The 12844-nt window shown below is 38.5% G+C and overlaps 1 protein-coding gene across 1 annotated transcript; it reads left to right on the top strand.

Annotated features, from left to right (window-relative positions):
- Positions 1–8467: 8467 nt before the first annotated feature.
- Positions 8468–12758, top strand: LOC113757626 (protein unc-13 homolog; the record flags this gene model as incomplete). Its single annotated transcript, XM_027300778.1, has 5 exons — positions 8468–8692; positions 9129–9304; positions 9398–9462; positions 9584–9926; positions 12692–12758. Coding segments are annotated over exons 1-5 (659 nt in total), but the record flags the coding sequence as incomplete, so codon positions are not given.
- Between the last annotated feature and the right edge of the window lie 86 nt (positions 12759–12844).

The raw sequence follows: 12844 nt of genomic DNA, 5'->3' as shown, positions 1-12844 counted from the left end.
CAGGGGGCTGAAATGAAATTTCGTTATCAGGCTTCTTAACAAAACAGGCCATTGGGCTATTTTCTATTTCCTTGGGCCAAAAACCCTTACCAACCCACGAAAGTCCAAAACAAATGGGAATGGGCCATTCTATTTATTTGTTTGGGCCCAAACCTCCCTAGCCCAACAGAAAGCCCTAAGAGAACAAGCAGGCCAGCCTATCTTCAAGTCCGAACAAAATTCAACTAAAACAGATGGGCTTCATCTCTCAAGCCCATGTCAAAGCCCAGAAAAACAAGTCATTGATCTTCTTGTTAAGCCCAAACAACAACTCTAAACCAGATCTCATCTTATTCATGAAAGCCCACCATGATAACATCCAACTAAAAATTAAACCACGATTATAACCTACAATCAAGAATTAATCTATCCAAAAGACTGCCTAAAAAAATGGAAGAGTAATTAAAATCTAAAAAGGGCAAAATTAGCTCAACTTTCCCAATGTTTGGGCCATAACAGAATTACGGGGAACTTGGGGGCTGGAACGCAATTATTTTTTTTAAACTTTTCCAAGCAAAGCTTACGAAGAAACCTTCTGCCATTTCGTTAGTGTCTCTTTTCTGCAAAAATTTTCTACCGTAGGTTCGCAACCATTTTTCACAAGATTTCATAAACGGGAAAAGGATTAAACATCAAACAGCAAGTTAAAACTTGATGCACCCATTGAACAATAAACTGAACCTTAACTTTGAGCAAACACAGAGCTTCAGCAACTCAAAGTAGCAAATTCTTATGCCAATTTCAAACCGAACATCACGTATCAGGTTTTTCAAATACAAACATCAGATAGTGAATCCTACGAAACTCCAAGCAGTTGGGCTGTTCTACAAAGTACAGCAAAATCATTTTTGCAAGCAAGACTTTCGGTTAAGCGTTTCATCGAGCATCAACTGGCAATAAAATTTTACCAAACTTTTCACTGAATTACAGTTACAATTCGCCCCAGAAGTATCAGCAGACCCAATCAAATTGCTCATGCATACCAGCAATTATATGCATCACATGAACAGGATACACCAGAAAGGGATAAAACTACGAGTTTCAATTGAGCATTTCGTCGGATAACAAATGGGCATTAAAAATTTCATCGAGTCTTGGCTCATTTAAGATTATTCTCAGCCCCAAAAGTTGCCATCAACTTAGAAAACAGTCCAATTGACACATTCAGCATGCGTATTCGAAAATCATGAACCACCAATCAGGCAAATCGCAGCAAAAATAGTCACGGCAGCATGCTTCGAAGGCTTGAACGGAACCAAAATTTTTAAAGGAAAAGAACAGCTTACCAGCTTCTGCTTCGCGAAGTTATTTTTCAGGTGGTGGTGGGAAATTCTAGTGATGGCAGCTCCGGGTGGCAGTGGTTCCAACAACTCCTTGCCAATAGACGATGCTTGGCCTTTCCTTTGCGCTGAAACTTTCGCAGCCTTGCTCCTCTGCCCTTCTCTGCCGCTGCGGCCTCCTCCCTGAGCAGGTTCCCCATCTGGGCTAGTGACATCGATGGCCTTGGCGTGGCCATCACCACCTTGCTCCGCTTCAAACCCGACGGCTTCCTTCTTGCTTGTCCGTCGCCCCCCTCTGGAATCTTTTAGCCGACCTCTTGCCTTTGTTTTCCGTTCTCTCTGTTTTTCATTTTGCTCCTTCTTTGACGAAGCCCCCCAGTTTTTCTTTTTTGTTGCTGCCTGCCGAAACTGTCCTCCTAGCTTTTCTTTGGCTCCTTCAACCCACAGTCTCTCAGCCGCTACCCGTTGCTTTTTCATCAGCCGTCCACCTTTTCCTTCTCCAATCGAAGCTCTCCTTGTCCGTCCGCCTCTGTTTTCTTCCAACCCAGATGAAAACCTCCTCTCCGTTTTTTCTGACCGAAAGCCCTCCTTTTCCCTTTTCTGTTTTTTCTTTTGTTTTCCCCTGTTTTTTTCTTTTTCTCTCCGCAGCCTTCCCTCTCAACCCCTAGCCGTTCCTCTCTCCTGTTTTTCTTGCTCTCGTTGAAACCCTCCACCCTTTTTCTGTTTTTCTCTCATCCGTGGCCTCTTTTCTTTTTTTTTCTTCCCATTCTCAAACCTCCCTTCTAAGCTAAACAAGTGTCCTCCTAAATGTTGTGTTGTCAATTAAACAAAAGGGACACTTGTCCCTCAAATTCCTTAACCACTTGTCCCATGATTGTTTTGTACACTTGTTCAACATGCACACTTCCACCTATTTTTGCCATTTTCATTCTTTTCCTTTCATTTTTCATTTTTCATCATTTTTCACTTTTTTCTTCTTTTTCCTTTTTTTTCATTTTCAAGAAATTCTATGCTAAAAACTTAAAAATAATAATAACACAAAAAACTAAAAAACTAAAAACCAAAAAGTGAAAAAAACGAGCACAGACTAAAAAAAAATAATTAGTAAATGAAATTACACCAAAATTTGGTGTCTACACTGTGTAAAATTTATCGGGTGGTAAGAGATAAGTAGAGAGTGAGATTTGATTGATGTGAGAGGTATAAGAAGTGATAAGCTTGCATTAATGAGGTGACAAGTGTCACCCTCTTAGTGGTTTGACTTAAGATTTACTATTCACTATTTTGACTTTTGACCAAAAATTGGTTAAATATCTCAAAAATGCACAAAAAATTACCATTTCTTACCTCTTGTTGGCCGAACCTCTTGTGCAAGGAAGGAAGAAGAAACTCTTCAAGTTCTAGCTACTACTTGGTGTAAATCACCCAAAAACATTTGCTTACATCCATTTCTACTCCATAAAAATCTTTCTAGTTGGTGATAGAGGTTGTTTGGTGAAGTTTTCTTGAAGAGCTAGGGTGGTCTACAACTCCTCTTCTCTTATTTCTTAGGTAAGTGATGATTAAACATTCCACTACACTTATTGATGCTTATATGGTGCTTAATGGGACCTAAAGTGATGGATTATGTGACTTGTTTCTTGGTTTGAAGTGTTTTGGTGAAGTTTTCAATTTTATGATGAATTTTCTGGTTTCATATGATCTTGATGGTGTGGTTGTTTTTTATGGTTGTTGATAAGGGGCTTTAGCTCTAGTAGGTGCATATGATAGGAAATTGCAATCAATTTTGAATTTGGAAGAATTTCTGGAAAATTAGGGTTCTTGGTTGAACATTCTGTCCGAAATTTTAGGTCATAGATAGAGGCCGAATTGGACTTTGCTCAAAACATGAAAGTTGTAGGTATTGATGAGTTTGAAGTGCCTGCAAAATTTCAGGGCATTTGGAGTAGTGTAGAGTGAGTTATGCCGTTTTTACTGTTGCTGTTCTGGGTGAACAGAATGTGCGAACTGCGATAGTAATTGTCTATTTTGACTGGCATTGGTTTGGATTTTGAAGTTGGTGTCTTCTGATGAAATGTAGCTGGATGTCTTAGCTAGCTTATGCCTTTGGAATTTCGGCATTTGGACTTGTATAGACTGAGTTGTGTTCATTACAGTTTTGTGTGTTTTGCAAACCTGTTTTGGTAATTCTGGTTTAGTATTTGGCACATTTGACCTAGTTGTGCTAGGATTTGGACTGAGAGGCCTTCTACATTGTTGTAGCCCTGTCTTTTAGCTTCGAGATGGTGGGTCTTACGCCCTCATCCGATAAGTGTAGCGCATTTTGTGCCATTACCGCATACGGAGGCCAAACCTGTTTTTGTTGATTGATCAAATGAGTTATATTTTCTGATTTTCTGGTTTGCTATTATGCTTATATATGTATATGAAACCCTATTGGGGTTGTGATTGGCATGGCTTTATGATTCGTTATCGAGTCTCATTGTACTTGTTTGCATGTTTTAAGGCTTACTCTTATTCCGGTCATTTCCTAGCTAACTTTTGTACTTGTATTGCTTTGAGCCTAGTGAACGGCTTTTGGGATATGAGATGACTTTTGTGTGAGGTTTTGGGACTGATTTGAGGAAATCATGAAGCCTTAATGGCTGGAAAAGTAAGAAATTTAGGGGAAATGCTGTCCGATTTTCTAGGCCGTTTGGTTCTTTAAGTTGGATTTGCCTTTTGATGGAAATGAAGGGCTTTTGGGTTGTTGACCCTAGGTCTTCATGTTATCTTTTGTTTCCAAGAAAATCATGTTTTTGCACCCTTGCATTAGTATTTTTGGGCAAGGCGTACGACGTGTAGTCGAGCCTCACTTGTGCATTCCGTTTACTCGATTTTGGATATGAAACCTTCAATTGGTTTATTTTGATTATTTTAGGGTTTCTTGGCGATTAAGGCCAATCTGAAGTAAAAACTTTTGAAGTTGAGCCGGTGAGTGTACCACTCCCCTCCATTGCTGTTTAACTTGATTTCTGCTCTGCAATCTGTTTATTTGTTCGAGACGAGGGTGTACTTTATCACACTCGTTCTCTAGTCTGTTCATATGCCAATTTACTATGCAAAATTTGAATCTGTTATCTGTGTCTGCATCTGTTCGGATTTCTATGACCTATGAGCTCAATCCTGTGGCTAAGTTATTCGAGTCGGGCCGGCAAGGGCCTGGACGATTAGATAACGAACCACGGTAGTCTGTTCGGGGATTTTTGGGTATTGAGACCCTTGATTCCGGTATACTCGAGTATTACCATTTCTGTTCGGTTACGGTGAGCGGGCCCGGTAAAGGGGTGTTTGGTGGACGGAATTCGGTGTAAAGAGGGGTCTACGGACGCGTTGGTTCTATATACGTTGACGGAGAGTCAACCGGTTTGGATCAAGTACTGCGCTGGGAAATTTGGCTCCTGAGAGCCACCCGTATCCTTCTGATTTGAATCATTGGTTCTTTTGCTTTACCTCTGACATGTGTACCTGATTTGTTAAATGTGAAATGCTATGATTTTAATGCTATCTGTTTGGTATCTCATTGAGCGCAAGCTCACCCCTTTCTATTCCTTTTGTTTTCCTTACAGGAAAATAAACCCTTTTGGTCTAGATTTGACAAATGGCTGCCAAATTGAGCTAGTTGAACATATCTTTTGTATAGCTCATGTATTAAAACCCTAAGTGTACTTTTGGGGCGTTGTCTCTTTTGATTTGGCAAATTTGAAAACTTTTGTATGTCATTTTGATTTGTAAACGCTAAAGTTCGGATGTGAATGTTTGTTGGCTATTTCGGTTGGGTTCTGACGGGTCGGTCACTATTCATGGCCGACTCCGGATTTCATTTTTTTTATTTTGGGTTATTTTACCATTTTGACTCGTTTACGCTCGTTCGTAAGTTCCGGATCGCTATAGATAGTTCTAGTCTGCATCGTGAGTCCTGGCAAGAGTTGGGCAGGCAGTCCGCTCACCCCTTTGGTTCGCCTTAGGGGAAAGTGGGGCTGTTACATCTAACCTTTGGTCAAACAAAATACTTGGTTAGGGTTTTGCCACATAGCCCACTTCTTGTTCAAAACCCGCCAATATTTGTCGGGTACGGATAGATATATAGATCCGCAACCCGGACCCGGACCCGGACCCGGACCCATATTATCTAATAAAATTACGGGTCGGATACGGAATATACCATTTCGACCAGTATCCGACCCGGACCCGTTTTAATTAATTAATAATTAAAAATATATACCTATATGTAATAATTATTCATATCAATACTTACTTTCATTCCCAATTTTGTTTAACCCTAATACCCACCGCCGCCGCACTCTCTTCTCTTTTGCTCTGCCTCCCGAGTCCCGCCTCTGCCAGTCACTAGACACCGGGACCGGCGACGCTTCTATTTTGCTCTCCATCCCCAGCTCCAATGAAATCGCCGGGTTTGGCCAGCTCCAAAGAAGCAAGCCCAGCTCTTCTGTGAGACTTCTCCTCTTTTGCTCTACCTCCGCGGCTCCGCTAGTCCACCGTGACGCCTGACGGTTGCAGCAAGCCCAACGCTGGCCACCAACTTTTTATGGTTTTGGTGTATTCTTTCATTCTCCTTCGTTCTTCAGTATTAGTACCGTGTTGTCCTGATTAGCTGGCGGAGCAACTAAATATAAGTGTTTGGATAGTAGGGGTCCGCTCATCAATAATATTTTACTCAGTTTGAATTTTCTTTTGCTATGGCTCTCAAATCTTTTTTGTCCGTGTGCCCTTGAGTTCATACAACTATCCTGTGTGTATTTGGCTTGTGATGATTATTTTCTACATCATCATCAATAGTTTTAACTCAAGATTGTGAACCTCGGGACTGCTGCTAAAGTCGGGTTGTTGACTAATGACTGGTAGTTTGTTGTATTTGTAAGTTTACCAGCACCTCTTTGGCCAAATAATAATATGGTAAGTACACTTCACTTGCCAAAAACCAACGTATTGAGTAAATAAAACCAACCCAAGCAGCACTGGGTTGATCAACATTAAACTTTTAAACAAAGTTGATCAACATTAGGCAGGCAAGACATTTTTTTTGCCGGGTAGGCCTGACCCGGATCTGGGACCCGTCGGTGTGGATCCGGTAGAAAGATTAGAAGACCCGTCGGGTATTCAGGCTGAATCCGGAACTAATGCAGTATAACGGGTCCGGGTCCGGATTTATTAATTCCGACCCGGACCCGACCCGTTGACAGGCCTATCCAAAATTTCTCTTAATTCTTTGACTAATAATGTTTCAACCCTTCTAAATGTACCAATACTTATTTAACACCTCTAATCCCTCATATAAAGTCCCTACCACAAATAAAAGAACACTTGAAAAAATCCAAGTGGTGAATTATTTAAAACCAACTCAAGAAAATGTTTTACTTCAAGTAAAAGGAAATGAAATGTAATGCATGGAAAATGTTGTAACACATGTAGAATATACTGCAAGGGCATATAATAAGTGATTTACATCCTAGAGTAAGGCAAGTAATTTGGGAAAATTGTGTTTTAAAGTGAGGGTTCTCACACTCAACCTACTAAAATAACAAATTTCTACAATTTAACCGTGAATTTCTACCATTTACCGGTTTATTTGATTATTTGCGCATGTTGTAAGCTCTTAGCTAAACTGGACCCTGCCCTTGGTTGCTAACTTGCTCGAGCCAGAACTGGGTTCAGTCAAATAGGTTGGAATCCTGAGTCACCGTTTTGGTATACTCGAGTATTACTACTGGAGGAATAAGGCGATGACCAAACGAACCGAGGGAATTATTGGAGTTATAAGGTGAAACTGATCGAAATAGTTCCACTTGAACACCGTATCCTTTTAATGTGTGTTTCTTTCTGTAAAATGGTAAATGTCTCATTTTAATGTGCCAATGTGAAATTTTGAACCATATGTGCGTTATGCTTAATTTACTTGATTTGTTAGAACTGCTTGTGTGTTTTGGAACCTCACTGGGCTGTTTAGCTTATTCCACTCCTTTTCTTTTCCTCAACATGGTTCAAGACCGAGAGTGCTTACGAATAGTACTGAGTTATTTTCTTTTGGAGACTTTAAGTTGTATTATAGTAAATGACTGTAGTACATATTTTTTAGGTTGTATTTAAACTTGAAAGTTAACTAATTTTAAGTATGAAATGTTTTGAAATACTTTAAATGTATATTGAAAATATTTGAAGTATTTCTAACTTTTGAATTATGGATAGTAGTGAGTCTCGACGAGAGTTTGGCAGGCAGTTCGCTAACCCCTCTGGTTCGCATTTGAGGAAAGTGGGGCTGTCACAGCTTACCAGTAAGGCCCCACCAACACACACGTGTGTTTCTACATATATATATATATATATATATATACATACACATACATGCATGTGGGGCAGTAGGGTATATATATATACATACACATACATGCATGTGGGGCAGTAGGGGGTAGAATATTTAAAAGGAATTTTGAAAGAATCTGCAATGCTCACAAGCCCAATGATACAGTTGAGATTACATTACCCTTTCACTCCAGTCCCAGGGGTGTTAGTGGATCGGGTTTGGATCTGAAATTTTCAATACTCGACTTGTATATCCGACGGGTCTTGATCTTAGAGTTTCAGAACTAGGTTCGACAGGTTCGGATCTAAAACGTCCATATTTAAATATTCCAAAATTAAATCCAAAACCAATCACAAATCCAATCTCCAACTTAAACAAATCAAATTACAAAACTAAATAACAAATAACTCACAATAGTCAATTCAAAACTAACCATAAATCAATTTACAAAGTCATTACTAAATTGTTAAAACAGTAAAAGAATGTATTTAAAAATATTTGTATTTTATAATTATTAATATATTGGTCGGATCCGGGTCGAATACGGGTAGGAATCCTATATTCCGTATCCGACCCGTTTTTGTTAGAGTAAACGGGTCTAAATTTGAGTTCGAGTATCAAAATTATTTTTCAATCCAAAGTCAGAAAATTTTTATCGAATTCAGGTCGGGTCCGAATCCAAACCCGACCCGTTGACACTCCTGCCACTCCCTACTCGTAGAAGTAGACAGGAAAATAATAAAATAAAGCAAAGAAATCGCAAGAAGCGAAAAGAAATGTGAAAATCCCATTCACAACTTAAATCCAATTAATTCAGCTCAAAATTCACAGCCAAAAAAAAAAAAAAAACCCAGTTTCCCTTCCTCACTTCGAGAAATTTCACTCCAATCCTAGTCAAATCTGCTGTTTCTTCATCGCCGGGCGGTTAATCAAAGTCGAAAGCAAAGCAAAAGTGAAGTTACTGGTGCAGCAGTTCTCTTCAGCTCGACCAATTCAATTTTGAGATGGAAGAGTACGTAAAACCGGCGTAATTCATTTGTTTATGTGCTTTAATGGCGGTGATTAATGTAAAATAGTAGTAAGATTTGCTTCGACTGTTGTGATGAGGAGACAATGCAGCTAAACTTCTATTGCACTGGTTTTCTTTACTTGTGTATTGCATTATTGAGCTATTAAATTCCTCTCATTATCATTATTACTACTGTTAATATTATTGGTGTTATTGGTAATGTTGCTGATTAGTTGGAAGGAAGTTTTGATGTTTTAATTAAACAGAGAAACAGATTATTGTTTCTCTTGAGAATGTGGTACGAGTTGTTTAAGATTTATGGATGTATCTGGCAAAATTTTGGTGTTAAATTATGGTGAGGGATAGAACTTAGGTTTAATGAGTGATCCATTATGAGAAAGTTGACTTTTGATAGCTATTTTTGTTGAAATCTGAATAGGGAGGGTGTGGTTGGAGTTCTGCAGCGATATAGGCGGGACAGGAGAGTGCTGCTGAGTTTCATTTTATCTGGTAGCTTAATCAAGAAGGTGGTAATGCCCCCAGGAGCAGTTTCGTTGGATGATGTGGATCTGGATCAAGTCAGTGTTGACCATGTTTTGAATTGTGCCAAGAAAGGTCCTGAAATGTTTAATTAGTATTCTTAAAAATTTTGTTCCCTGATTTTCATTGGGAGGACTGGAATTAAGCAAGCTGTTTAAATTAATGCAGGAGAAATGCTTGACCTCTCAGAAGCTATTAGAGAGTATCATGACAGTACTTTGTTCCCAAATATGGTAAAGCTTGAAATTTTAAACTCTTCATACTCTTTTTTGAGTGTTTTTCATTTTGATTTGAGCTGCTTACGGTTGTAGCCTAATATGGAGTTTTATATTTATTGTTTTTTCTTTGAGTAAGAATAAAGCAGGTCCTGCCGATGAATTCTTTTTGGTTACGGATCCTATTTCTTCAGGTTCACCTCCAAGAAGGGAACCTCCTCTTCTCCACAGTATTATGCCATCCCCCATTTTGCCAAGTCTAGCAACTCCAGAGACTCTTGATTCTGCAGAAGATGAAAATTTGTTAAATCTATCAAAGTCCCAGTCTCTTAACTCCACACAAGTTCAAGAGTTGACTATCGATGACATTGATGATTTTGATGATGATGAAGATTTGGAAGAAGTTGATAGTCAGCGATACTCTAGACGAGTTCTGAATGATGCTGCTGATCTGGAGCTTGGATTGCCTTCATTTGCCACAGGTTAATGATTTATGAATGTTCTTGAAAACTTGTCAGCATAGTTTAGTCAATACTTGTCTTCAGCTGAAGTTGGTTAGTGCTGATTGAACACAAAATTAAAGTGCATGGTGGAGAGATGAAAGTACAAGAATCCGCCAAGAGCTTTGTGCCTATTGATGTTAAATAAACAAATATCTCGTCTGTTCATGGTAGCCAATGCCGCATATTTTACTTTTAAAAAATCAATTTTGATATCTGCATTTCTCCCCGTGTTGCAAGATGTTTGGTATTGTCTTACTTAATCAGTCTCTGCAGTGCTAAATTAAAAGCAGCATCTTTTTAGTTGAAAGTGTTTTTTGATATTGGTGGTTTTGGCTGTTTTCTAAATGGTTGGTTTAGAACTGAAGCTTGATAAATGTTAGTTTAGTTGTTCTCTTGTGCAGCTATTAAGCTGGAAGGGATGTTTTTGACTGAAAGCGTTTTCAAAACTACATAAGATATATCTGTTTTCCTCTTGATATATTACCTGGGACTTTAAAAAGTCTGGCGCTATGCGATTTGGAGGTTAAATGTTACTAAAGTTTGCACCTTTGAGTTTTGAGCATGGCAGCATTGGCCAGTTAAATTCTTGATGAGATGCCGCATCCTTTTTAACTACATTTTGGGTTGGAACAAAATTTATAACATTCCTGCAAAACTTTTTAGAAGGAATTTGTTCTGTGTAGTTGTGTTCATAACTGTGAAAAATAAATTATTGCTGTGGCTTTATTTGGATTGTTCAAAGTGATCACCGCTGCTGTCTTAAATTATCTGAATCATTCAACTTTTATCTATTTCAACAAATGAAGTTGCCTGGCACAAGGTCCCAATTTGAGTTTCCGTGTAATTGTCATGTTGGGTATGAATTTGAAGAGTGCAGTATCAGTGATTTTTTTCTGGTCAATATGCAAAAGAGGAATGGCAAAAGTTTTGCTTTCCGGACCTGTTGTCAAAATAGACTCGAATAATGTTGATTATGCTGTTAAAAGTGCCGACCTGTTTGCACCGTATGTTGTTTGAGAGGAAAGTATGGTAATCATTTTATTTGATTCAATCATATTCAGGGGATGGTGGATCTGTGATAAGTACAGTTCTTTAGCTAAGGAAAAGAACAAATTTGTGATGGATAATTTAAATAGTTTTATTGTACGGCTGGTGTAGGAGTAGCTTTATCATACCACAGACAACAACGAAAACTACTTGCTGTGGGGATAGTGCCAAATTCAGGGCCAAAAGGTGGGACGATGGGAAAAGGAGCCCCTGGAGGGGTGTGTTAATTGGGAAGAAGGTATTAGGTCGAAACTATTGTTAAACTGGGGCTTCTAGTAAGTACTTAGATGGGACATCTTTGGCCTTTTTATGGAGTTTGGTGCTTTCTGGTTGTGTTTTTCTTGGAAATGATTGCTAAATGGAGCTGCTTACTGAGATTAATGGGAGTGCACATCTTTGGTTTTTTTATGTTGTTTGGTGGCTTGTGGTTGGGCTTTTTATAGGAAAAAGATTAAGCTTCGTAGGTGAGGAAGTGAGGTAATGCTTTAGAAATTCTGCCATTTCCTTCCCTTTTCTTCTTCTTTAGAAATTCCTCTGAGGTTTTCTTAGGAATATGTCAATTACTCCCAAAGGATCAGCAAATCAAGGAAGATATGCACTGCGAGCTAATTCCTCAATAGTACCTAGCTTGTACCATGGGCTTGTTTTAGGTTTGATGGATGAGAGAAAGGACAGAAGAGACCGGATCAATATCATCTTAGCCGTATTACTGTCTTTAGGATTAGTTTGTTGCAATAAGTGCTTTTGACAAATTGATAGAAACTTGATTCCCTTGACCTGGTCTTGAATTGCAAGAGCACTTTGTAATGTATGGATTCCAAGACATAGATAAGTGTAAATTAGAAGCATATGACTGTTGACATGAAATGCATTTTGGAATACTTTTGAAGTCTAAATAACCACATTATATGGCAGCATATGCTATATCCGATTCATTGCCATTCAATTGCAAAACTAAGTCATAACCCTAATCTTAAAAAAGTATTTGGGCTTGTTAGCTGTTGGTTGTGCTATTTCAAAACTGATTATCAGAAAATAATTATTGAAAAGTCTTGCAAAAATGAAAAGCCCTTTTTGTTTTAGATGCTTTGAAAAGCTCAAAGCCATTTCCAAAAGCATTTCTAGGCTACTTTGCAGAATCAGCTTATATCAGCTTAATATTTGCCAAATATGCTAAAAGCAGAAACTACAACCAAAAGAAACACACCCTGGATGGATATGATGTTATATGCTATCTTATACTTAGAAAATTTGCATAAGATCCTTGTCCATGTAACATCATGAAAGTGTCTAATGAAGAACTGGAGCTTTTCAAAATCAATCGGCAATAAGTCAAGTGGTCCAAGATACGTGTTAACGAATCTATAATTCCTTGGGAAGCTGATGGGGGATTTTGTCCATTGTTCCTTGACCAGGTCCCTTCTCTTGTGCCTTGTGCATCAAAGTCGTTAGAAGTCATAATTCATGTCTCCTTGTAAAATATGATTAAGTTTTACGGGCCAAAAAACCCTCATGTTGTAAACAATTGAGGATTTAAGTATTGTGCTGTTGACGAAAGTGATTCAGATATGGGGGTTTAGTATAAGAATTGTGAAGAACTTGCTTTTGGTCACTTTTATGCTGTTAAACAAGAAATAAAAAAAAATTGCGGCTATGATTGCTGCTGTCAATATAAACTGCTTTTCAATTCTTTTCAGGTATTATGGATGATGATCTCCGTGAAACTGCATATGAGATTCTCTTGGCTTCTGCTGGAGCTTCAGGGTACTTTGTTTCCAGTAATTCAATTTGATGTGATAGTTATGTTTGATGGGTTGGATTCATATGTGGAACATTTATTGAACAGGGGC

Source organism: Coffea eugenioides, unplaced genomic scaffold (genome assembly GCF_003713205.1).
Source record: "Coffea eugenioides isolate CCC68of unplaced genomic scaffold, Ceug_1.0 ScVebR1_3153;HRSCAF=4313, whole genome shotgun sequence".
NCBI lineage: Eukaryota > Viridiplantae > Streptophyta > Magnoliopsida > Gentianales > Rubiaceae > Coffea > Coffea eugenioides.
Note: the sequence above shows the minus strand (reverse complement) of the source record. Positions and strands in the feature narration are given on the sequence as shown.